At 38.1% G+C, this 27,651-nt stretch overlaps 1 protein-coding gene across 1 annotated transcript in view; it reads left to right on the forward strand.

The window, feature by feature from the left end:
• LOC139449747 (zinc finger CCHC domain-containing protein 10-like) overlaps positions 1-27,651 on the forward strand; it is a 67,746-nt gene that overhangs the window by 30,431 nt on the left and 9,664 nt on the right. The window contains exon 2 of the mRNA XM_071231271.1: positions 26,262-26,423. Within this exon, the coding sequence (XP_071087372.1) occupies positions 26,262-26,423 (162 nt within the window). The remainder of the gene's footprint in view (positions 1-26,261; positions 26,424-27,651) is intronic.

A 27,651-nucleotide genomic window follows, 5' to 3' on the forward strand; every position in this document is an offset into this window, starting at 1 on the left:
AAGATCTTGGCCTGGTAGTGCCTAAACACTTAAGATCTTGGCCTAGTAGTGCTTAAACAGGAAGATGATGGCCTGGTAGTGCCTAAACAGGAAGATCTTGGCCTGGTAGTGTCTAAACACTAAGATCTTGGCCTGGTAGTGCCTAAACACTTAAGATCTTAGACTGGTAGTGCCTCAACAGGTCTTCTCTGTTTAGCCTGCATGATGACTGTTTCTTGTAACTTGTTAAACCAGTGTTCATGATTGGATGACAGGAACAGTGAATACGCAGTTCTGGAAACACAAAATATAATATAGTGATCTCTCGCTAAAACCCTACCGATCACTTTACTTATTATGTGGCCAAAATCAATTTAATCAATATTGAATGCAATTTTGAATAAAATTGATAAAAGATTTTACAAACATAAGTCCAGATATACAATGAACACAGTTTAATAATCAGATAGTACAATAATGGGATTTAAGTTGCATACTTCTGTTTGGATTTGTTGACTGGTATTTCTCGTGTTACGTGCTCATGGTGAGCAGCTGATATCGTTTTTTAAGATGGGGGGAAAACATCATGTCAGTGTAAAACTTGAGTAATTTTTGTGAGCCATGCATTACCGCACACTATAACCTTGTTAGCACTATATTAAATACATGATATATCATGAGTGGTCAGCTGATACCAGAGACGGGAGCTCTAGCAGTTCCTAATATATACATGATATATCATGAGTGGTCAGTTAATACCACAGACATGTTCTCCAGCAGTTCCTGATATATACCTGATATATCATGAGTGGTCAGTTAATACCACAGACATGTTCTCTGGCAGTTCCTGATTTATGCATGATATACAATGAGCGGTCAGTTAATACCTGACAGACAGGTGCTCTAGCCATCCCTGATATATTCATGACATATCACATATGATGCATTTCCTGTTTCCTGCCTCTAAGTGCACTTGATCACACGTGTGAGATAGGGATGTACGTGGAACACACTTCTTGACGTGTTCATCCAGGCAGGTTGAAGATAAGTGGTAAACTGTGGATGTGAAAACTCTGACGATGTATTTAAATCTAATGATTTATACTTTTCCAAAATCACTGAGGAATATTAGGTTATTATTTTGGAACTGAGCAAATATTTTGCTTGTAGACAACATTTCAAAATCTTGGCTCTTTTCAGCCATGTATAATTACTTCTTGAAAATTGGTTATCGACTTAAATCAGACTTCTACGATGAACAAATATTTTGGGAAAGGAAGATGAGACAAAAAATGTCCATGGAAATTGAAGGGCTGTTTTTTCTGCCATCTGTAATTTTTTCGAACCAAAAGTTTGCTATCAACTAATATTGGGTTGCAAAGAAGAAATAGTTTTTCTTATAGATATTTTTACATCAGATAGTCCCATCCATATCCATGATGAACTGGGTCCTTGAAGGTCTCTCTTATCTATTAGCCAAAGATATTGGTTACAAAAGCAGAACACTGTCAAAGGTTTACAGAAGTCACACAGCGATCATTTTTCAGGAAATTACATTACAGTCTTAAATATGTATTTGTTGAAATTAGTTTCAGCCAGCTATAAGTTGAAAAAGAATTTGAAAAGGGCAACCTTTCTGCTACTCTCTGGTCTTTAGCATGACGATAAAGCTTTCTACATGTCTGTCACAAACTCAGAATGTCCATTGCTTATTTTCAGTTCAATTTGATGTTTCAAACAGTTCTTTGGATTCCATAGAACTGTATTAAATGTTGTGGAATTATACTTGGTGTGATATTGCCAACACATTGACACACGCTGTCAATTTTGATTCATGTGAAGGAATTGCTATTCTGGAAGAGGCTTTTCACTTTCCATAAATCAAATTATCGGAATTTATTTTAAGGAAAAATTATTAAGAATTGTGAAAGATTTATGATCGACGGCTTAGAGGCTATGCATGTATCGCATTTCTGAATCAAGTAAATGGATATTTTTTCTTGGGTTGGCATGGTAATAGAAATAATAACATTGCTATTTTTCTCAATGGTTTCACATCGAAAAACTGTTGACAGTCTATGGAGGAACTAAGTTTCAAAAGGTTTATGTGATTCTGAATTGATTCTGACTCTCCACAGAATACAAAGTGACAATCCGTCAATAACTTTCAAGACTTGAAAAGACGATAACTTTTTTATATGCTTTGATCTGGCATTTATAATTTGATAAAAGATTTAGTGATTTAATCTGTGCTATTAGGTGTAAACATAATTGGCTTAAATTTTAATAGTTTTCATGGAACAAGTTTAAATTTAAATTTTGACATGCACACACTTTCAATACCATCCAGTTTGAATATTTGATGTGAAAGGGTGCACTTCTATGTTCTCAAATATTGGTAAAATTGGGGAACATCATTAATAAAGTAGCACTTAATTAGATTACATGTCTTTTGACATGTTTAACCCGAAACACTTTCTAAATTTCTAGACTTGTATTTTGGCCCGATTATATTAAGTTAGCCATTAGTAACTGTTCATGATTTGAAAATCTTTCTTATTGTGATCATGTAAATTGATCCTGTTTCTTTGGCCAACCTAAACTTTTGGCTTCTCAGAGTAGGAACTGCCTGTTATGTCTTTGAAGGGGCCTGTGAGGGGTTTTCTTAGGAAACAAATAACTTTTCCTTGTATGTATTTTTTCAATGCATAAAATTGAAACGACAGATGAAACATAACACATTTTGTAGTAGGTGGTGCAAAAGTGTGTTTCTTTAGGGTTTCTGGATCACTTTAGCCCCCAAGTCACATGCAACCAGACCCATGAAGATCTGGGTAGAATTGGTCTTCAGCAACCCATGCTTGCCGTAAAAGGCAACTATGATTGTCGTAAGAGGCGACTAACGGGATCAGGTGGTCAGGATCGCTGACTTGGTTGATGTATGTTATCATATCTCAATTGCATGGATCGATGCTCATGTTATCAATCACTGGATTGTCTGGTCCAGACTCTATTATTTACAGACCATCGTCATATAGCTGGAAACAAACAAACAAACAAACAAGACACATGCAGTCACTAGTCTGTCTACAGTTCCTGAATCATATTATTTACCCTTCCGCCAAGCCCTTGCTGGGATACCGGTGCTACAGCCCTAAATGAAGAAAGTCTACATTTTCCACAAACCTCCATCTAAATGGGGCTCCTTTTTTATTTAAATGTAGTTGCTTGTGTCTGTCAAAATTACACATTTTCAGAGATTATATATACGTCACTCAAACTCTATCCAAACGATGGTATGATAGATTTGTGGTACACTGGTACTGCCATATTATTGCAGCATGGTCTGAATGTTGATGAGCAATATCAGATCAGTGTGACAAGTGCAAAATTTTAAAGTTTGATACTGTTAATGTTTTGGGTTATTTCCTTTCAATAATATTAATAAGAGTTTAACAAAAAAGAAGAAGATTTTTGAGAAAGCATATTGTCGCTAATAAAATGTTAAACGTGTTTAGCAAAAAAAGTTGTTTTTGAGAAAACAGTGTTTTAAATACTAAAATTAAGTTTACATTTTATCATGGATTATGCAGGGCGGTGGGGTCACTAGCCTAGTGGTTAACACATTTGCTCATCACGCCAAAGGCCCAGGTTCCATTCTTCACATGGGTACAATGTGTGAAGCTAATTTCTGTTGTGCCCCGCAATGATATTGCTGGAATATTGCTAAAAGCTGCGTAAAAATAACTCTCTCATGTAATATGGAACTTATTGTACCTACTCATTATATATATATATATAAATATTGATATTGATATTGATATTGATATTGATCAGTTATCCCAGGCCTTTATGGAGACCTGCATATTCGGCCCCAAATGGGCAGCAAATGTCAGTAAAATTTCACAATTTGAATTAAAAATTTCACCAGTTCTTCAGAAAAAATATGAACATTAAAAACATCCTGTTTTGAACAATGTTGCCATATTTTCCCATTTTCCTGGCAAGGGCGCTGAGTTTGGAAGCTAAGATAAATCTCTGAAAGCATAATACATGACCAGTATCTCGTCACTTGACAATGTTCCACTGAGCCGTTTCACACTGAGGCTATGAGTGATGGTGTGAGTGGAGTCGGTTTGAGGTCATCCCAGTGAATTGTGGCACTGTGATCACAATGGTCCGACTGTCAGATGTAGGCCACAGACTAATCTAATCGAGGCAGTAATGGCCTGAGTGAACCACTACCCTCTCCAGACACAAACTGCTAAATCTGTTAGGGTCATCTCCTGGTCCTTCAATCACTGTTGACTATTGCTGGAGCATGGAGTAGATGTGGCCTCTCCTTTCACGTGGATGTCAACACAGTACGTAACTTGTGAAGGCTTTGTTGTCTTAAGTCAAGTGGATCTTGTCTGTTAAGTATGTTAGAGGAACTATTCTTGTCCTGGAGTATCAGATAGAGAGTTTTACAAAGATCCTGTCAGTGCTTTCAATGTTGGATGGAGTTTATGACCAGGTTTTTATAAACCTTTTTATAATCATAAGAAATCTCTTCTAAAAGCAGAGAGGTCACAGCTAGGTGGCCCAGTCGTCTAAGGCACTGCGATTCCCTGTGCAGAGTTGTGTCCCTTGGGCACGCCAGAAACCTCCTCCAAAATTAAGCTGACACGCCGTGATAAAATTGGAATACTATTAAAAGGGGCGTTAAACCCAACTCACTCACTCACTCACTCACTCTAAAAGCAGAGTTGATTGTACAATTCCTACTGTCATTAGCATGTGTTTATGAATCACTGGCATAGTGATGATTCCAGATGTTCGATAAATGTGAGCGTATCCTGCCTTACCATTGGCACCCCTACAAACACATGCAAAGGGAAGTCAAATGTCGAACTGTAAAAACATGGGACTGATAGTAAGTCAATAAAGGTAACTGCATCAGACATAATTTTGTAACTGATGCATCAAATTTGGAATGGTTGGTTGGTTTGTTATTTAACGCCGCACTCAGCAATATTCCAGCCATATGAAGACGGTCTGTAAATAATCAAATCTGGACCAGACAATCCAGTGATTGATATCATGAGCATCGATCCAAGCAATTTGGATCAATGACATTTATCATATAATGGGTAGGTTTCTCGGCAGGATAAAGCCAACAGATAAAAACGATATCTGTTGGGGTCATAAGCGGATAGAGATGCAAATATCAAAGGTCAAGTAGGGACTACTTTCCCTGTTTATAAACAAACATGGCGTCGCCCTTGTCATTCGGCGATCGAGTCAGAATTAACCATCGGGAATCTGGATAAACTACAGGGATAATAGATATCATTATCAAAAGAACAGTCTAATATACTGAAAATCAGTGTCTAACTGTGACGTATCTAAGGCATTTTATAAGTTTTGGCAACTTTGGAGAAACAATTTTGTGAGGGCACGAGGCCTAGCCAAGCGGGAACAGTAGACATATCTGTGCTTGTAGACCTCTGTGGCTTGAAACCTTCTCAACAAATTAAAATAGTTGGATTTGGCCAAAATATGTTTGAATTGTTACCTTGTTTCGTTTCGTCGCTGTGTGTACATCTGACTACACTCGCCAAGGCTCGCTAAATATAATGGTTATTCCTAATGCAGGATATTTACCATTCCCCAAACACACTCGCGTGATAACCTCTATGTATCAACCAAGTCAGCGAGCCTGACCACCCGATCCCGTTAGTAGCCTTTTATGACAAGCATAGTCACCTTTTATGGCAAGCCTGGGTTGCTAAAGACCTATTCTACCCCGGAATCTTCACGGGGCAAAAATTTGGAATGTCCTCCACATATCTACAGTTTTTAATGCTATACTGAGGCCTATAATGTTTTAAACTTGATCAAACAACTTTGAGCAAGAATTATACAACACTCAATCTTTATAGAAAGAGTATACTCGATTGTACCTCATACAATGCATTGGGAAACTATTGTTGTACTTTACATCAAGGTGATTGCAAGCGCATGTTACATGTGTGTCATTCTTGATGTCAAACTTTTCAAGTTTAGGCAAACTTGTTAGTACTAAGAGCAAGAGCAGGAGGCATATTCTTAACTCAGACTTGTTGATGTATAATTAATCCTCAGGAGAAAGATAGAGGCAGTTTGCTAAGTGTTATGTTTCAAATGGAGCCATCAATGTCATACAGAGCATATATATATCAGCTGATGATTGAGTTGCTAATATTGATATTTCATCCTGTGAAACCCACTCATAGTTCCAGTCCAAAATAGTACTTCAGATAATTACTTCAATTTTCATGTCAGGACATTGATATTGACAACCAGTGTGCACATTCTTGAGGGATTGGTAATAAGAATGGATCACTGACAGCAGTATAGACAAATGTGACAACTGTGTTATAAAACCAGGGTATGGGATTTTACAAGCTGAATGGTTCTCTGTGAATGATGAGCTCATAAGATCCTATACACCTCACTAGTGATGCATGTAACAGTTTCATCATCATGTGTTCCCAAGATAGAGACACTTATTTTCGGTGAACTTGTGAAGATCCGGGTTAGAAAAGGTCTTGTTTGTTGCCGTAACAGGCGACTATGCTGGTCGTAACCGGCGAAGATGCTTGTCGTAAGAGGCGACTAACGGGATTGGGTGGTCAGGCTCGCTGACTTGGTTGATGCATGTCATTGTATTCCAGTTGCGTAGATCAATGCTCATGATATCAATCACTGGCCTGTCTGGTCCAGATTCGATTATTTACAGACTGCTGTCATATAGCTGGAATATTGTTTAGTGTGGCATTAAACAACAAACAAACAAAATATTGTTGTGAAATATGCTGCTCAAAAGACAGATTAACTATTGTAATAAGAATGAATCGGGTGGTCTTTAACTTCTTTTGAGTAATATATATTTGTGTGACAGTATCAAATCTGCTTTCTGACGTCACCTCTAGTGGGCTTATGATCTCAATATGTGAACAATATCAATTATGTGTGATAAACAGATCATATAGCTATAGAGCTATACAAACGTGTGTCTTCTGATTTTATGAAACGAGTATCAGAATCCATGTATTTCATGTTTACACAGCAAATGTGAGGGTAATACATGAAATCTTATACAAGGTTTCTTAAAATCAGTATGAAACACATGCGAGTAATGATTTACTTTTTACCCATTATTCCTTGATCCTTTTTAGCCCCCATTGCGAAAACTGCACTAATCAGCTGTTTTGGAAAACCACAATGGCCGATGCTGAAACAACTGGTGCAAGTGAAGTGATATTCGCCCTAGGACACATACGACTTTTATGAACTTGGTTATTTCTAACTCCCTGTATAGTGCTGGATAGATCAGAAAATATGTTTTGTTATGAAAACCGAAACTCTTGATGCAAAAAGACATGGGACTTTTGTAACAGCTACTTTATTGTTTGAAATATTGTTTCATGGTTTACTTCTTGCCCATAGATCAGGAGAATATTCAAATAAGCGTATTGTGTTAATATATGTACATGCTGATACGTTCAAACAAGGGAGGATTAATACTGCTTGATACTGCTTGATACTGCTTTGTACTGCCTAATACTGTTTCCTTTGTAAATCCTCTTCACTTGCCTGCTTCTCAGCGATGGAATTAGACACAGGAATTAAGACAAGATGGAGAGACCACCAGCAGAGTCTCCAGCAATATTTTGACTAACTTTAACCTCTAAATGTTGTTATTGCTAACACGATGCTATGTTTTGTCTGGAGACTGGGCAGCATGTCTGCATGACAAACAGCTTGAACACAATCTGATCCAGTCACAATATATTCAATCTGCACTCTAGTCAGGTCCAGGCTGTCTCTTACATCTCCCCAGCCACTTGATCAGCCATTTTATTTTTGCCCTGTCCAGATGGCTAATTGTTTTAAGAAGTATTTTTTTTATTTTTGTTTCCTTGACCATGTTGACCATTATACATGTTACATGCAGTGTCATATTTAGTAATTTATTTTTAAAAAAGGCACAGAACTTTTGACTGTTGACATGATGATGATGATGATGATGATGACTTGTATTGCACCAAATTCCTGTCGCAAGTAGATGTTCATAGTGCTACAGTGTGGTCATATAGTTCACTCGTCACGCTGAAGACCCGGGTTCGATTCCTAACATGGGTACAATATGTGAAGTCCATTTCTGGTGTCCCCTGTCGAGATATTGCTGGAATATTGCTACAACTGATGCATTATATGAAGATCACACTTCATGTTAGGCTGTAATGTTTCTTTAACAGGTGTGTTTTCTGTCCACTCTTGAAAGATGCAAGGGTAGGTGACAATTTCAGTTCTTGTGGCAGTTGGTTCCATAGTGTAACAGGGGCGGTCGGGTAGCCTAGTGGTTAAAGTGTTCGCTTGTCATGCCGAAGACCCAGGTTCGATTCTCGACGGGGGTACAATGTGTGAAGCCCATTTCTGGTGTCCTCCTCCGTGATATTGCTGGAATATTGCTAAAAGCGGCGTAAAACCATACTCACTCCACTCCACTCCACTGCACTCCACTCCACTCCACTCCACTCCATAGTGTAACAGCCCAGAACTTGGAAGATCTCTGGTTCAGTCTGGTTGCAGGGATTTTAAGCAGACGTTTGTTGTCAGAATGGAGAGAACTTGGAGAGGTGTATATTTTTCCAAGAGCTCCGAGAGATACTCAGGTGCTGTATCCTTATAGCTTTGGTAAGTGAGAGAGATGATTTTGTACTCTATTCTCGCCTCAAGTGGCAGCAAGTGCAGTTGTTTTCAAGGTTAGTGGTATATGTGAGTATTTGCCAGTCTGGGCTATAACATGGGCTGCTGTGTAATGAATAGACTGTTTACAGTTGATAGTTCACAGAGGAGATCTTTGAGATGTTGATAAAAAAGGCTATTACAGTAGTTAAGTCTTCAGATTACTAAAGGTTTAACCAGGAGATGAGTGGCTTCTGTTGTAAGAAGACGTCGGATATTGGCAATATTGTACCTGTATCTCGGGCCGATTTTGGTGATGTGTTTCTCCACAATAAGTCTCGGCTCAAGATAAACACCAACAGTCTTACTTAGCCTCTTACCCATGAAGATCTGGGTAAAACTAGGTCTTCAGCTTCCCATGCTTGCCATAACAGGCAACTAACCGGATCAGGTGGTCAGGCTCACTGACTTGGTTGATGCATGTCATTGTATCCCAGTTTCTTAGATCGATGCACATGATATCAATCACAAGATTGTCAAAACAAAACAAATCAAACTTGTAAACAAACAGATGGACACGTCAGTGCCACAAAAAAAGAATTTCACCAACACTACTTTTGTCTCTCCTGTTGACGCCGTGATATAACTGACATAATGTTAAAAGCAGTGTTGAATCCAACTCACTCACACTCTAGGGACAACATGAAATTATTGAAAACCTGTTTATGACCCTCATTCAGCCATATTTGTGTCATAGCGACTGATTTATGACTACCATTGTCTGCAGTACATTTGACTTCAAGGGCAGTTTACCCTGTAGCCATGTCTCCATAACTTAATTGTCATTACGTTTTAGGCGCTAGTCCCCGTTGTTAATCCTCACCAACATTTCATTGTATTTTGACTGTCAGTCAGCCTGGACTACCATATCACTTCCCTTTAACTACTGCTTTTTATAGTATGGCATTTATTGCCCTAATTGATCATCCCATGAACTGTGTTTGTTAATCACGCCCATATGTCCAAAGCAACGTCGTTGTCTCTTTGTCTGTCCATTGTTGTTCATTACTATATATGTGCTACCATTACACAGTTACTAGGGTGTTAGTCAGACTTGGTATTCCGAGTGCTGGCATAGGGACGACTTCGAGCAGGATATGCTGCTCGTAGGAAACGCCCTGAGGTGAGCTGGAGCTCCGCTCACCTCTTGTACGTCTGAGCTGGAAAAGTCTGCTCATTGCTGTGTTTGTGTCGTCAGAGCAGGTATTCCGCTCATTGTGCAATTGTTGTTTATTGTTTACATGTTGTGCATAAAGCGTTCCGGGACAGTGATGTCGATTTTGTCCTTTATTCCCCCAAGAGCTAATTCCCCGTCAACATGCGCGTTGACATTTGTTTAAAATGTAATGACATTTGGTATAAGAAATTGATAAAAAAATAATAATTATGGATAGGGAAAAATAAGATTTTTGTTTAATTTTCCATAAATATTTGTAAGTTTTCTGAAAAAAACATACATATTTAGTTGTATTCTTGTACATTTGAAAATTGAAAATATGGTATTTTGATAAAAAAAAAAAAAAACAAATATAATTGGTTGGTGCTTCTTGAGTTTAGGCTTCAGTATGCACTGTTTTTGTCCGCTGTCATGGCAGCTTCGTGATATCAAAGGGGATATGAACAATTCATATGATCCCGAAAACATGACACCAAAACTTCTGAAATGTTTTAGATTATTATTTTGTTTGAGCCTAAGACCTCAGATCTCTGATCATGCTGATAAAAATATTGTGACGTTCAGGATAAATGAAAGATTTAATTCAGTGAATCCCAAACTGAAAAAGATTCATTACAACAATTTGGGAATTGCTACATACTTTTCTGAAGTTTGCAGTGCACTTCACCCCGTGAGCAAATAGTCCAGATTTTCCTTCGACCAGTGCTCCAAGACTTTCAAAACATTTGAACTTAATTGTATTTGATTTGGGGATGATTGCGTGGAATTTCCCTGGAATACTTTCACTCACAGCAGCACTTAGTTTATATCTGCTACTTCCTGCTGGGTTTTATCTGCAAAATACAACTTGGCTGAATTTAACATTTTTGCAACCTCTGATTCTATTGATCTTTGGAAATGTCACAGGGAACATGTCGATGAATACCATCATTTACATTTACATCAGATTTTAATGGTAATTCATTGAGAATTCACAGCCAGTAGTCCCCGTGTTGCAAAAATCATTTTCAGCCTGTGAATTGTGTGTAATGTAAAGATACAATTATTGAAGAAGATTCAAGGATGCAAATTGTGTTGTGGATTTTATCATCCACATCCACACATGGGGCTGGTAAGTGACAGCGATTGTCCCTGGTGCCGGCAAAATGTCATCCAACTTTAGTCTTAGATTGAGCTGAGTCTCGGTTTTACCCTAACACTGGTGGTTGTGCAGAGAGTTGACACTGACAAAGATTACTGATGTTTGTCAGGTGGAATAATGGGGGTGTAATTAGATTGTTAGTATTAGAAGCCTTGTCCCCAAGACGCACTGTTGCCCCACTGAATCCAGGATATCGAGGACAGTCCATGCTCATAACATCATTTGTAACCCAAGCTTGTACGGTTTTCATGGGACAAGTGCAAAAGAGCAATTGATTACCTATTGCCATGGATGTAATAAGACTAGTCTGTGTCCCTAAGTTGGCTAATGCGTTTGCATGTTCCCAGGGGCTTGGAGGTGGCGAATACCTTCAAGGAAAACAGTTGGTTGATCGACCGATGGATCAAGGAATTGGACATTCTCAATATAGTCACCAAATAGACTTTTAATGTTTGAAGTTAGCTGGCTTAGAAAAACTGGAAATGTTCATATTATCATTCCACTTGAATCAGCGAGGTTGCCATGGTGACAAGTTGAAAACTTGATGCTTTGGTTTGTTGATGTGAATCTCAATGCTGAGACAGACCAACACATGGGAACCTTAATTTCTCAGTCTCTGCTGGTGTCTTCCTCGAGGGTTATTTTGGTCACCGTGTCAATCTGAGTGACAATTAATGGACTCTTTTAACCATCTTGATCCAAGCTTTTACCAGGCAGGCAGTTTATGTGGAGTGACTGTAGGGTACTTACGTTCTGGTGCTGGCGCTAGTTGAGTTCGTCGGTGTTGGCAGTGTCTCCCCACTTCCTCATAGACTCTCCCGATCATCAGCAGTAGGACTAGGCTGGGCCATTTACACAACTTTTCTGTGCTGTCTCAGGAACTGTGAATGTCGGCTTGAACTCATTCTGACTCATCACAAGGTATGCAATTTCCTTATACCAGTGTTTAATGTCTATGAAATACTAATGTTAAAGCTTTTCATATATGGAACTGAAGCAAGCATGTGTGGTAGATCAATGTGCTTTGATTGTCACATCTTGTTGATATCAAAGATATCCTAGAGACAGGCACAACTGCCGTGTATCAGGGGGATGTCCTATATATTACCGCTATTATACTCAGGACTATTCAAGATTGCTAAATACCATGGCTTGTTTCATCTATTGTACAGGGCTGGAAATTTGCACTAAGCCCGCTAGCTGGGACCAGTCTTGTTAATGTTAAAGTTTTCCTAAGGACTAGTAGAATTTCAAACAGTTTGGGAAATATTGCTGTGTTACTGCTATCCAGGTATGTAGTTCTTGGGTTTTTTCCATCCCTGACTCTAGATTATGTTATGTTGCCTGAGAAAATCAGTCTTGAAAATATCTAGGGGTCCAAATGAATATCTGATTTCACCCACAATATGTTTTGATTAGTAATGTAATATAAATATGTTGACAATATAAGATTTATTTTCCCTTTCACCGGCTCTCAATTCATGTATAACTTGTCATGTAATATTCATGTGTTGACAGTTGATAACGGCCTGTCAACCTCAGTGGGTTAATTGATCTTGCAATGACTTGCATTATAACTATATAAAAGGATACATATTCAGATATAAGTTTTAAGAATGTTAAGTGACATGAATTCTTTAATTTGTTTTATTATAGAGATAGATACTGGCTTTTGCAAGTTCTGATGGTTGCGTAGCAGTTTCATCAGATTATGTTAGCCTTAGGATAATTGATTGAAATGCTAATAAAATTAACAAAATAACTAAAGACAAAATTGACAAATAAACAAGGAATTACAATTTTATCACTTTCTTAAAAAGATCTCTAATATAATTTACCAACATAAACCATAAGATTTAAGTCTATAATTTAAATCCATATGAAAAACATTGTAAAAGTTATCAAATTGTTTTTATCATGATTTAACACCCAAAGCCCTGATTTTCGCCCTCGTTTATAACAATCAGTTCTAAAAGCTAATGCTGCCTGGTGTTCCTGCCTGAAGGTTAATTTAAATATTGAAATGCAAATAACTTATGATAATTTCAGTCATAGACAGTTTTAAGGATAGTGGTTTTCTCATCAGGTCCACCCATAGCCTTGCTCCAAATGAATAATTTGTCCATGGATGAATAATAATTCTATCTTTAAAATAGGCAAGTCTAGACAAGCGGTCAGCTCTAAGGATGCCAGTCTTTAATAGGGACAACTTGTTCTTATCATTTATGGAATCTAGAAGTTATGATTTAAACCAATAATTATTGCCTTATGGACTTTAGCAAGTCAAGTCCAACCACTGCTGACGTTCTGATTTCCTTGTCATCCAGCCATCAATGCTCTCTATTACTAAGACTTTCGATGACCATTGTAGTGCAGGGAACGTAAAACAGACCAAAATTACCACCATCAACAAAAATAAATTTTCTAAAGATATGTCAACAACATTTTAGCTGAGGGGCTGATGTTTATCAAACTGATTGTGCATGCAGTGTGCAGGTCTGTGGGTTATTGGGTATTCTCTAGGCGTGTAACGTAAGACATTCCCCTCTCGGCTGCATACCACACTTATGTTCTTGGCACTGCTCTCAGCCTATGTATAGCACAACTACCTGTTGCCTGAGTCAACTACTCCATTGCTGGTCACAGAATCTACAGCTAGATGCTGGAGCAGCTGTTTTGCTTGTTGACATGATATAGGCAGAGGCATGTAATGAGTCCTGCATATGGAGAACGATTCTCTTGTACAAATAGTCGGGTCTTTTGTGGGGTAATGTGTGTTGGTACATAAAAACACAAGAGTGTTTTGTCAGACTGCTCGTCTTAAAGAACTTATTCTATGCCAGTGCAATTTGGTTGGAGATGCCAGTGGGGTTTACCCTTTTCACAAACACCTGGTGTTGTCCCTGATTTTCAGTGATCTCTTTCACTGCTGTTTTGCCATTTATGTACAATGGAATATGATTCAGCAGATAATGAAAACTGGTGATTATCTGGTGTTGACGTTTTATATTAACAATGTCGCTGTTTTTGCTCAATAAAAGTGCATGATATTTCTGCTAGACTTTGATTATGTTGAGTAATGTGGCCGTTATTCTGTATGTGAACTGATTCTATTTGTATTGTTATATTTCAATTCTCTGTGGTTAATTCAGCATGAAGATTCCTGACTTTATGGTCAGAGATACTGTTGCTAATATTAGCTTGGCATATAAAATGTGCTTGATCTTCAGAGTTATTACCAGCAGACAGCAGAGGGACTTGAAATATTGCATTGTTTGCAGTGATAGAACTGTAGGTTTATACATGTGGGTCACAGGTACTTTTGAGATGGTGTGCCCATTGGAATTCAAGTGTGCCAACCAGTAGAATACTTTTCAATGGAAATTGTCGAATAAAATTAATAGATCGTGTTCGTATTTGTATCATTTTCAATGTATTTCAAAGTTTACTAATACCACGTACATTTGTCCCTAACTTCATGTAATAAATTATGGAACAAGGTATATGTATTTCCAATATGTGGTTTGTTTTATTTTCAACCATGCTAAGGCTCTTTATTACTGAGTACAAGGAGGTTTGAAACTCTGGTTTGTTGTTTAGGTTTACTGATATTAAGACTGAAGATTTTTCAAGTTCTGCACAATGTATTACGGTATTGCTATGAAAATATTTTATTTGGAAATATTTGTCCAAGTAATATGTGGCTCTCTCTTTGTTTATTTTTGTGTCTCCACAAGGGTAGAGCATGTGAAGAGTGCTCTTCGTGCCCTGACATGATATTGCTAAAAGCAGCAAAAACCTATTCTCACTTATAATGAATTAGTTTACTGATACTAATGACACGATCACTGCAAGGATATCTTTATCTTTATTGATAGCATTAAATATATACAGTCTGGCTATGTTTGCACAGGGTACGATTCCCCTCGGAAGATCTAGGTTAGAATTGATCTTCAGCAACCCATGCTTGTCGTAACAGGCAACTAACGGGTTGGGTGGTCAGGTTGATGCATGTCATAATGTCCCAATTGCATAGATCGAAGCTCATTATGTCAATCACTGGACTGTCTGATCCAGACTTGATTATTTACAGATATAGCTGGAATATTGCTTAGTGTGGCATACACTACTAATCATTTTTGTCTCATTTGATTTTTTTGGGATTCATTTGCATGAGTGAGTGAGTTGGGTTCTATTTACATCATGGCATGTCAACTTAATGATGGAGGAAATTCCAAATTGAAACAGGTCTAGACTTCCACTTTGGTGAAACCCACAAGCATGGGTATGATGCTGACAAACCTAGAAACATAATCATAGCTTTCTGGCCTGCCCAAGGCAAATTGCGCCGCCTCAGACGACTGGGCCACCCTGCACCTAGATTCACTGGAACATTGATTAATGAGGTGTTTCTTCGTGTGACTAGAAAACCAACATATTTATCTATTACCTTAACAAAAGTACAGCAGTCAGTGGCACTAAGTTTGGGAGCTTTGGGCCCACTTGGCCCTAAGGATCATTGTCAGTAGAATTTAGTGGTACTTTGTTTTGTTTTGTTTGTTTGTTGTTTAACGCTGCACTCAGCAATATTCCAGCTATATGACGGCAGTCTGTAAATCGAGTCTGGACCAGACAGTCCAGTGATTGACATCATGAGCTTTGATCCGTGCAATTGGGATACGATGACTTGCATCAACCAAGTCAACAAGCCTGACCACCCAATCCCATTTGTCGCCTCTTACAACAAGTGTAGTCGCCTTTCGTGGGTTGCTGAAGACCTATTCTACCCCGGATCTTCGTGGGTCTGGTGTTACTATTTGGAGTAGTATAAGCTGAGGTTAATAGACAGAATTCTACTTGACTTGGGCTTCAGACTTGTGTCTTAAGTCGGGGACTGAGACAGTGAGCCTTATGTGCAGAAGAACCTGATTGTTGACTGGAATTCCAGAAAATGTGTCCCTTTGTAGTGTTCCGTCACAGTGAACACAGGTCCTCATTAACCCTCCTCCAAGCATAAATCATCCATCCCACCCAATATTAGTGCTGTCTCTTTATTTCTCCATTTATTAGATTTTATTTCATTAGATCACTTAAGAGCAGGAATGGCAATGAGTGATACACCCCAGATTGTTCCCAGCTGAACTGTTTCTGTGAAATGTTTTGATCATTTAGACCTGTGGCTATAAACCTATTAACTGTCTTCTCAGGAAGTGAGATGAGCAGGGTTTACGCTAAGCTTGACTTCTGTTAAGCTCTAAAGCCTTTTTTATTGGGTGTTTTACAAGGATTTTTAGTCTAAATTTCAATGTAGTAGGCCAAAATAAAAAAAAAATCTAAATTTATATTTCCAGATTAGTTCTATTGAATGAATAACAAACTTGTAACTACTACCATCATTGATGTTAGATTGCGAAACGGTAACAAGATAATTGATTGTCTTTTTTGTTAGAATAAAGAAGTTTTAGGACATTTAGGAACAGCGGTGATAAAATCTTGTAGTGGTTTTGTTTCACCTAATTTTAAATGGTGTCTGACTTAATATTTTGTGTTAAAAGCCTGTTTCTTCCCTTTTTCATTTTTTTGGGGGGCGTTCGGTTTCGTTAAACCTACCAAGAAATGTAAGGCCTAAGGCCTGTTGGGATTCAAGGTCAGAATAGAATGTCAAGTTATGTCACATTTGACTAAGACGTTTCAACACACACATAAAAATCAGTGACTATAATAGGTTAAATGAATGTTAAGAAATGGAAGTAGTTGCATTATGAACAGTAAAATATGTTACCACAATAAGATTGACATATGTTGACAACTGTTCTTCAGATCAACCTTTCCGGAATCAGTATGTAAGCACACAAGAAAATGTCAAGGCTTTCAAATCACTCTCTCTTCTGGCTACATTAAGCCAACACGATATGACATTACCATTCTGAGGTATAAGTATTCTAATTTTGAGTTGGAAGATTCATAAAGTGATAACGTGAAAGGTTACAGTGCCTGTTTTTGTCTTGCTCTGGTATGTCGGAGAGGAGTGGATTATAGTTAGCTAGCTGGGACCGAAGCATGTAGAGGTTTGTGAGTACATAAATGTCATGTACATCAGGGCATATTGTCAATCATCCATTCTTCTAGCTGTCCAAAAAACATGTAGCTAACCTCAAACCGAATGTACGTTTTCTAATGTTTGCATTGGTTGCCATTCATCTGTTTGCATGCCCTAACTGGCTATTTATCATAGAATTTTACGTTTGCACATTTACATCTGCTCTTCTGTCACTTGTTATACCTATTTATGGCTGAGACTTTTATCAAGTTTCAGTTGTTATTAAAAACTGCTCATTGAATTCTCGGACTTTTTCTAAGATGGCCACCACGGCAGCCATTTTGAAAATGTCTGTTTGCTCATTACTGTACCATTCGTTTATGTCTCAACTAATTATTTGTGCAACAACTTATACAACACTGTCAACAGGTAGGTTTTTTCCCATATTTGTATGTCATCAATAATAAATGTCAGTGAAATTGGTGACAAAATATTCTTTGAAAATGTTTGCATGATCGGTGATGTTCAACATGATTTGGTCATTAAGTTGTATTCATCCTTATAAGTAAAAAATGCTATAATATCTGAATTGATAACTTTCTTCAGCAGCATTAATCACATGTGTTACCCCTGGATAGCGATGTTCTGCTCAATCATCTTTACATTAAGCCATTTCTTTGGGATTGATTTTTCAATTTCAATCCAATGATGATGTGATTTGTATTCCAAACTAACACATACAAGGCATTTCCCCTGAAATATGTAAAGATGCACAGTCAGGCTAGTAATTGTTGCATCTTTGTAAACACTTAAAACGCTTCAGATGCAGTAAATACAGTGAAACACCATTTTACACCATATGAAGAAAGACTGTTCATATTGTCTCAGTAAGGGAAAATGTTTGATTGAAGATGAATTGCATATTTTGTTTGTGTGTGAACTTTATAATCTCCAAAGAAATAACTTAATGGGTAAATATATAACCACCCATCCATTCACTCTTTCATAGACCTGATTTCATCACAAGTTAATGATATATTGCACAACATAAGTGTATTGCCCCTGAAGGTAAAGCAAATATGAAAAACTGTTCCTTAAATTATTTTGATATAAATACAAATCTACTTCTGTATGTATGACTATATGGTGAAGATGGTTATATTTCTGCTATGCTCATGTATTTTAGGCCAGTGGCCTTATACTGAATAAAATGTCTGTCTGTCTAAAACAAATATAAAATATATGATATAATGTCCTGATCTGTCAGATTAGTTTTTGATTTAGAGAATTTGAAATATATTACAAAATCAGAACTATTTGTAGGAGAAATATGCATCTGTAGAAAATGAAGTAACATCCCTTTGCAGCTCAATCTCATTAAAATCAAATCTTAGTTCTCGCTATGCTAAACAAAGATCTGAGGACATCCCATTAAGGGTCATGTCAGAAACGACCTTTCATCCAACCAATCAGAGCGTCGCTTACCAGATCATGAAAGTGACAGTCGGAATGTGTTTTCCAATCATGCATGCAACCACGAAATATTTAACACGGGGTATTCTGAATGACAGTTACGGGTTTTATGATTATATCCATACAATCTAGGCCATCTAAGCCATTCCAGAATGTTCTTATCGGTTTAAAATTTTTTAATCGAGAATACGTCAAAATATGTTTCAAAGCATAGTCGCCAGTTTGAAACTAGTGTCGTAAAGCTCGAGAAAGCTGCCTTCTAATTGGCTATTGTCGATTTCTTGTCAGTCATTTCATTGGTCGGTCAAAATTCATTAAAGGTCATTCTGATGTGACCCGTAATGGGATGTCCTCAGATCTTTGTTTAGCAGTAGCGAAATCTAAGATGTGATTTTAATGAGATTGTTTGCAGCTTAAATTTTTAAAATTGGACATCAAATTAAATTAGGGACAATCCTCTCTTTTCCCTTTTAATTTCCATCAGTGGAAGAAATATATCCCCTGCAAGGGTTTGACACAACATTCTGCATGACAGTTGACATTTTATAATTTAATTCATTTTCATCCATTTTCTGTTATGAGACTTTTGAGAGTTTGTTTCTGAAGCTTTGGTGGTAGGAAATTTAGATTGAGACACTCCAAAGGAGGTGCTGTGAGACAGGTCCCCCTGTGATTAGGATGACACTGCTGCTTTAATGGCTGCAGCTTCTGCTTGAAAGATAACCCCAATGTTTTCCAAATTGCGATTGCCATCAGCTGAAACGCATCAAGCCTGATACGAAAGATGCTGAGCAAAGGGTGTGAAATTAAATGTATTTAGAGACGCTGTAAAGTACACTGTTAGAGGTGACCACAATTTCTACTACAAATTGATCTCTGTATTAGTATTGTGATCAATCCTAGGAACGTGTGGATCATCCGACATGTGATCGTCTCATCAAAATATCCATGGATGAATGGATAGTGATGGGTGCATATTCGTGATTTGGCCTGGTGTTAGTGGGGGGGGAACGTGTCATTGGACTTACAAGAATCTATATACTTGAGCTGTATTTCCCCAGAGAAAATCTCACTCAGCGCGTAGTTAAATGTCGCGAGAATGACAGACAGCCGCCAGCTAACTCGCGATAATTGGACTTGTGAGAAAAAGGAGCATTGAGAAGAGATTAAAATGGTCCATCGTGTTATTCTTCTGAAGACCCGAATTAAGGTATCAAAGGTCGCGATGATCTAATGATGATCAGCTGTGAACATGCTTAGGGTGGGTGAAGACTTTGTGTGAAATGAGTAAGTGCCAAAAGCAGGTCCCTCTGTAGGGCGATTGATCCAAGCGAGAGCTGATGAAGCTGTTCTGCCATAGTAACCATGTTAGCCACAAAGATGTTTGCATGGCCTTTCATTAGTCTGGGTTACTGTTTGATCACTTTATACCTCATCTCCTCACCATCAGTCTTCCAAAACATCATGCTTCGTATCATACCATCCCATTGTACGATGTGCAAATGTTACGTTGACAGTAATTAGGCCAAGGTTTAGATGATGATGGGGCGATGAGCAGGATGATATTACCTGGCGACAGCATTAGATCTTTTAGAGGATCGTCAAACAGCAGATGACATCTGAAGATGGCTGTGTAAAAGGCCTTAGTTAATGATGGCATACATTTTGATATTTGATGTATGAAGACTGAAGCATTCTTGTTATTATGTAGCATCTCAAAATGGAATTTTACATCAAAGGGAGTGATGTCTTTTTATTGCTAATATGCTCAGAGCATATAAAACATGAAAGCAGTTGGAAAGTATCGTAAACATTATGTTTTGGAGGACATGAGAAAAGTGAAGGAGCTTGTGGCTCAAGTCCAGGGGAAAAAGTGTTTATTACTCTTAAAAAAAGTTAAAAAAACACCCAATTTTTTCAAGTGATTATCGTCAATCTGTGATGGCATGACATAACCTGCTATTTTCATATTACTGTAGTAGTAGACAGATTAACTATAGTTATATGTAAAATCTGGTTTTCTAAACATCTTTAGAGTAGTATATGTTCAGTCATTCTTTTGGGTTGATATTTTTCATGAAACTAGAAATGGCCAAAGTTTACTCTTTGAATTTAAATCTCTGAAGTTACACAAATGCAGAAATACACCTGTTTTGCAACTATACAGTAGACTAGGACATTAGGTATGATTTTGACCCTCTTGGCTCACAGGATCTGCAACTGCTAAGAAATAAGTAAAACTGTTAGAAATGGTCGCAAGCTCCGACGTTCATACAGTTTGGCCCTCGCTCTACAAAGGTTGATACTCCAACTAACTCATGCAAAGTGAAAGTCAGTTTTTAAGTGAGCGACATACTCATTGTGAGAATTAAGTTTTCAACAGTACTCGCCAGTATGGCTAGATAGTTTTTGCTTGTAAATTTTAGATGTGAATAGCCAGGTGTGCCAGTACAAGAAGAAATCTGGTATTCAAGTTTTAATAACATTGGAGCTTCAGTCTCAGTCAATATCAAACAGGATTTTGTCACTTGTAGAACAAGTTACAAGGGTCTGTAACAAGGGACTGTAACAAGGGACTGTAACAGGCATGACACATGTACAGTACATCCCTGCAGTCAGAACTCGCCCACATAGAATCTAGATTTCTGGCCATTTTGGCAGGATATTCCTGTTAAGCATGTTCATATTTGACAGCTGCAATTAAGTAAGCTCGTCGGGCTAGCTGTTTTTATTTTCACTTGCCAGGAATAAAATAAAGTAGCCACAGGCTATTGGGCAAGCTCTTATCTCACACATTACATATATGTTTTTCATTTTACCACTTCCATGTTTTGAACTTATAACAAGACCAATTGTAAAAATATAAAATAATATTTATTTAAACAATGTTAAAAAGCTAGTTTGTTGTTTGTTGTTTGTTTGGTGGTTTTGGGGTTGTTTGGGTTTTTTTTGGGGGGGTGGGGGTAGGGGGGGGTTCTAAGGTTTGGCATGTGCAAGCATTTGGTCCTAGCTGTTTGATTTCATGTAGATAAAGATAGTTCAAACATGGTATATAACCCATCAGGGTGGGTCACAGACTTACTCATAGATCTGCTCTTGAAGTTACAAAAAAAAATCCTTTTTTTCCTTTTGACATTTCCAGTGGGACTAAACGTGCTAAAAGGGGCTTTATGTATCAGATCTAGTCCTGTGCTGCTTCATATAAATATCTTGCTGCTTTCTCAACAATTTTTTCTCTATTACATGATCAACTTTGAAACAGCAATTGTTTTGTTTATGTCCATGGTGCTACTGTAGTGTATGAGATGTTCTCTTTACTGTTGTACGACGGGTGAGCACAACTTTTGTTTGTTTGTTTGTTGTTAAACGCTGCATTCAGCAATCTTCCAGATGGCGGTCTGTATATACTGTATTCGATGTAATATGGGCCCAGGGCGCTCTCAAAATTAGAAATGGGGGGCTCTTATTAGAATATAATTTTAGTGAGAAAAGAGTTGAAAGATCGTAAATTTCATGGTTTATGCTGACACTCTGAAATAATAAAAAAGAAAAGTCTGTATGTATTACACAAAACAGACATATTATCCAGAATCTAATTGCCCTTAACTACGGGTGCACATGACACATGAGTGCGTATTATATACATTAATAAATAAGTCTTGTGTACATTGATCAATCGGAAGAGGTGTTTATTGGGATGGTTCACTAGCCAATATATTAACAAATATGTCCGTTGGCACTTAATATGTCAAATACGGTAATCAAATGTGAACCAAGCAATCCACCGTTGTCAAGCAAGTGATAACGGTGTTAAAACCTACACCAAACGTCGCTCTTAATTGTAATAAAGAAGTTGTACATCCATAAATTCTTATCCTTACTTAGTACTCCAACTTCTAAATGCCTATCAAAAAGTAATCCAGTGAGGGATCAACTTCAATCTATGCAATTGGGATATGATGACATACTTCAAACCAAGTCAGCGAGCCTGACCACTGATCCCTTTAGTCGTCTCTTATGACAAGCATGGGTTGCTGAAGACAATTCTAACCCGGATGTTCATCGGTCGGTGAGCACAAGTAAAACAGTCAATGTGAATCGGTCAGTGTCAGTGATGGTGCATAACTTCAGTTGATTCACATGAACAGATGAATTACAATTATTGGTTTAATCTGAATGGCAATATAACCTGTGGTCCTGATCCGACTTCATTATTGATTGATGTGTTCCATAGCTTCCAAGTAGCTTTCAAAGTACATGTATTCTGAATGGAGAGATACTAATTCCCATTCCAAGTCAATCATAGAAAGAGGGAAGGTGAAAAGGGGTTTAATGTTGCGTTCAGAATTATTGCACTTTGTTTTATGTGTGTGCTCGCGTCCTCTCATTATACTTAGTCCAAAGAGGTGAGGTCTTGTCCATATCATAGCACTTGTATAGCTGTGTGTGTGTGTGTGTGTGTGTGTGTGTGTGTGTGTGTGTATGTGTGTGTGTGTGTGCCTTCAGGGCTTGTACATGTACTAGTCTGTTTTTTGCTGAGCACCAGGCAGGGTAACAACAAGTATCATCTTTTAACGTCTTTTGGTATGACACGGCTGGGGATTGAACCCCGACCTTCCACTATCAGGACAAATGCTCAAATGATAGAAAGAGGCCTAGACAGAAGACCATGCACACACAGTCAACAAGTTGCAGGTGATGAAAGTCTGGTTACCATTATAGGAAGATTTCTATTTCATGAGAAGGGTTATGGAATCAGCATTATTTTTAAATGTCAGACTGCATTCATGGCTGTGTTTCAGTCAGGACAGGACTAATGGATTTGTCATCCTAGTGTTGGTTCTGTCTGAAAGCTCTACATCACAATCAGTCTGCCAAAGTATCCCAGTGCAGCACAGTCAATAACATTGATTTACCGTTTGTCTGGGTGATCCGGCTCAATGGAGATGGCTTCATAAACAATTATGTCATGTGTCATAGAATGGGTGACATCATCGTGGATGGCTTTGATCTGGAGTTGAGGGGGCTGATCTAATTATCTCCCCTTGATGATCATGGAGGTCAGGTTGACACTGGTTGACAGTGGTTGGCACTGGTGGGCACTGGTTGACACCGGTGGGCACTGGTTGACACGGGTTGACACGGGTTGACCTTGATGAGGTCTGTTATATGCAAGGTGTCTGTTTTATCCTGAGCTGTGGAAACATATTTAGATTGATGTTGCCATGGACCTGTAATGTTTGTTTGTTTGTTGTTTAATGCCTCAATCAGCAATATTCCAAATAATCAAATGAACAGTTATATTCAAATCAGTCTCAGACAAACCAGAGATTGATATGAGCCTTCTCACCCTCCGTCGGATTGTATGACATGCGAGCAACCAATTGAAGCCATACAACCCCACCATTTTGTTGCCTTGTATGCCACGCATTTGTTGCTGGTGTTCTGTACTAACCAGAATCCCTATGGTGTACGTTACTGTGTGATATACATGCAGCTCTGGTAATGAAGTCTTATCTCTTCTTGGGGCGGTCGGGTAGCCTAGTGGTTAAAGCGTTCGCTCGTCACGCCGAAGATCCGGGTTCAAATCCCGACATGGGTACGATGTGTGAAGCCCATTTCTGGTGTCCCCCGCCGTGATATTGCTGGAATATTGCTAAAAGCGGCGTAAAACCATACTCACTCGCTCACTCACTCTTCTTGTCTGTCCTTCCTACACTCTGCGACCTACGGGATTAGGTGGTCAGGCTCGCTGACTTGGTTGATGCATGCTATCGATCCCAATTACGTGGATCCATGCTCATGATATCAATCACCAGACTCAATTATTTACAGACCGCCGTCATATAGCTGGAATATTGCTGAGTGCGGCGTTAAACAACAAACAAACAAACAAACCAACCTTCCTACACTGTTCACTAACAGACAGCATTGATTGGGACTCACTAGCAAACTGGGACTTCTGGTTCTAATAATTAGATTTTAATGACCACTGCTTTGTCTGGTTCCATGAATCTGAATTTTCAACCACTGCCTTGTCTGGTTCTATAAATGAGAATGTATCAACCACTGCCTTGTCTGGTTCTATAAATGAGATTTTATCAACCACTGCTTGTTTGGGTCTATAAATGAGATTTTATCAACCACTGCTTGTCTGGTTCAATTAATGAGATTTTATCAACCACTGCTTGTCTGGTTCAATTAATGAGATTTTATCAACCACTGCTTGTCTGGTTCAATTAATGAGATTTTATCAACCACTGCTTGTCTGGTTCAATTAATGAGATTTTATCAACCACTTCTTGTCTGGTTCTATAAATGAGATTTTATCAACCACTACTTGTCTGGTTCAATTAATGAGATTTTATCAACCACTACTTGTCTGGTTCAATTAATGAGATTTTATCAACCACTACTTGTCTGGTTCTATAAATGAGAGTTTATCAACCACTACTTGTCTGGTTCTATAAATGAGATTTTATCAACCACTGCTTGTTTGGTTCTATAAATGAGATTTTATCAACCACTGCTTGTTTGGTTCAATTAATGAGATTTTATCAACCACTGCTTGTCTGGTTCAAAAAATGAGATTTTATCAACCACTAGTTTGTCTTGTTCTATGAATCAGGTTTTATCACACACTGTTTTGTGTGGTTCTATTAATCAGACTTCATCGACAATGGTCTGTCGGGATCGGGCTTGATAACAGGCATTGCTGTGAAGTTGCCGTCAATTACTGTAAAACATGATTCTTTCATTCACTCAGGGACATTAAAGCAAAAAGACATTTCAATTTGCAAGGAAAAGAGTACTGTCATTTGGTTAGAAAATGTGAATTAAAAACAAACGAAAACCAATATTCTGTCATCCTGTGCCCATTTATACCCATTTCTTTGAGATAGCCCCTACAAATTAGTTATAAATATGGAGCGGTTTCCTCTGTAGTTTTGAAGCTTCCATTATCAAGAGAAAATGTATGTTTCTCTCATCTCATCCATTGTATCTTTTCTCACTTTCAACTGAAAAAGGCCTTCAGTGATGGGATGGGATGTAATTAACGCATTTCTACAACAGCAGCAGCCTGGCTGCATCCCAGTAGTGTTGCAACCGAAATTACGTATCGAGCATCAAAGATGTGATAATGAGACTAGCCACTTGCTCGTGATAGCTGTCGATATTGACAGCTCTCACGTTAGGACATTGATTGGAGGTTCACGTGTATTGCTGTGAAGGAAACTTGCATCGACAGAATAATGGATTAATCACACAGCCTGAGGTTAGCAATGATTTATTTGCATGTACAGGTATTAGGGGTGATGCACTGTTTGGTGAGATATCGCCACCAAAAAACGTGCCTATCATTCACTCGATTTCATAACGAAGAAAAAGTATCCTATAGCTCAGCCATTGGTGAGAAAAATGTGATCAGGACAAATAGAGATATCCAATTAATCATGATTGATATCCAGATTAATTCACTTGGGAAACTTTTCTTTTTAGACTGTCGTCACTGCTACAGAGAAATTTACATCAAAGTTGCTGAATTGTGAGCCAAATTCATCAAACTTGTTGTAATTCCTTATAATGACTGAAGATGTGCAGGTCCCAAGGGGACTTGTGTGATTTGTGGGAGTAATTTTGCCAGTCAGTCTGATGGCCTGTCTTGTCTGTTTCAGGGAGCAGAGCTCAGAGAAGGTTCGCTGTCAGAAGTGCCTGGAGATTGGCCACTGGACGTATCAGTGTACGGGCAAGAGAAAGTATGTCCACCGGCCGTCACGCACCAAGGAAATGATCAAGCGAATGAAACAGGAAGAAGACAAACAGAAACTAGAGCTCTTGTGAGTCACATTCCATTTGCAGTGGAAAGTTTTGGGTCATCAATTCGGCATTTATTTTCTGTGGAAATTGCTTCAGGGTTTATTATTCATGATTGATTACTTCTGTTGATTGAGTTTTACTTGAAATGGCTTTTTGAGGGTTATATATTCATGGGGCATTAACTTTGGGATCTTTTTCACTCACCTGTGGAGAGGATTGTGTGGGTTTATGATATTGATTATTTTCCATAAATCATCTTCCTTGTATGATTTAATGTTGTCACATCTCCTCTAACACTGCACGATCTGAGATGAAACATCACTGCATGTCATTGTTAAATGCTAAGAGAGTTCTTATCCGATTAAACATGGCTGCCAAAGCAGCCATATTGAAATATGATTTGGAGCAACTACTGTGCTGTTACATGTAGCTACGTTTAGTGAGCAATGAAAAAGCTAACGGTGTAAAGACTTGTTGTCGACTGAAGATCCAAGCAGCTTATATATGCCAAGATCTTTTTTTTCCATTCTTGTCATTAAACATTTTCTCCTCAGAAATCACTATCCCTATGAAAGTGAAAGTGGTTTGAATGTTCCTATCAATGACAATAAAAACTGACATTGGCTTGAAAAAGTAAGATCCATTTCTTTACTTGGAACATGGAAAGATAATAATTATTAGTGAAGTTCCGGTAATATGTTCCACATCTCGCTTGCTGAACTGCCAGATCAGTGAAGCTGATATGCTTGTCTCTACCTATTTGTCCTAAACAACTGCCCATTTCACACTGTTCAAGGATATATTGGCATAATTTGTGAATTTGTTTTCCATATCAAACAGGACCTCATGAAGAGTTACATGTTCTTGAAACACACATCTGGCACCTTCCATGCCATGTGATAGTTTAATGGATTCTAAATTGAAATGAGAAAGCAAAAAAATCGAGAACATTTGTCCAGGGATGGCAATTTGTGAATACAGGGAATTCATCTCAGTCACCTTCAGATCGAATATTCCAGGCTTCAGCTGGAGAATATTGCCTAGTTGTCTGTTTCAACCATCACTGAGAATAGCTACAAGATTGCAGATGCAGCTCAGAGCAATGTTAACTCACTCACTCCACCATCAATTGAACATTTAACACTCAAGCAACTCCACTGTCTCTTAAATTAACAAAGTTATATTTTTCCAGTAGTTATTACCATCTGGTGATAGGCTTAGGAGGTGTTACCTCATTTGAAAGACATT

The sequence above is a fragment of the Haliotis cracherodii genome, unplaced genomic scaffold (assembly GCF_022045235.1).
Source record: "Haliotis cracherodii isolate W230 unplaced genomic scaffold, xgHalCrac1.p SCAF_8, whole genome shotgun sequence".
Taxonomy (NCBI): Eukaryota; Metazoa; Mollusca; class Gastropoda; order Lepetellida; family Haliotidae; genus Haliotis; species Haliotis cracherodii.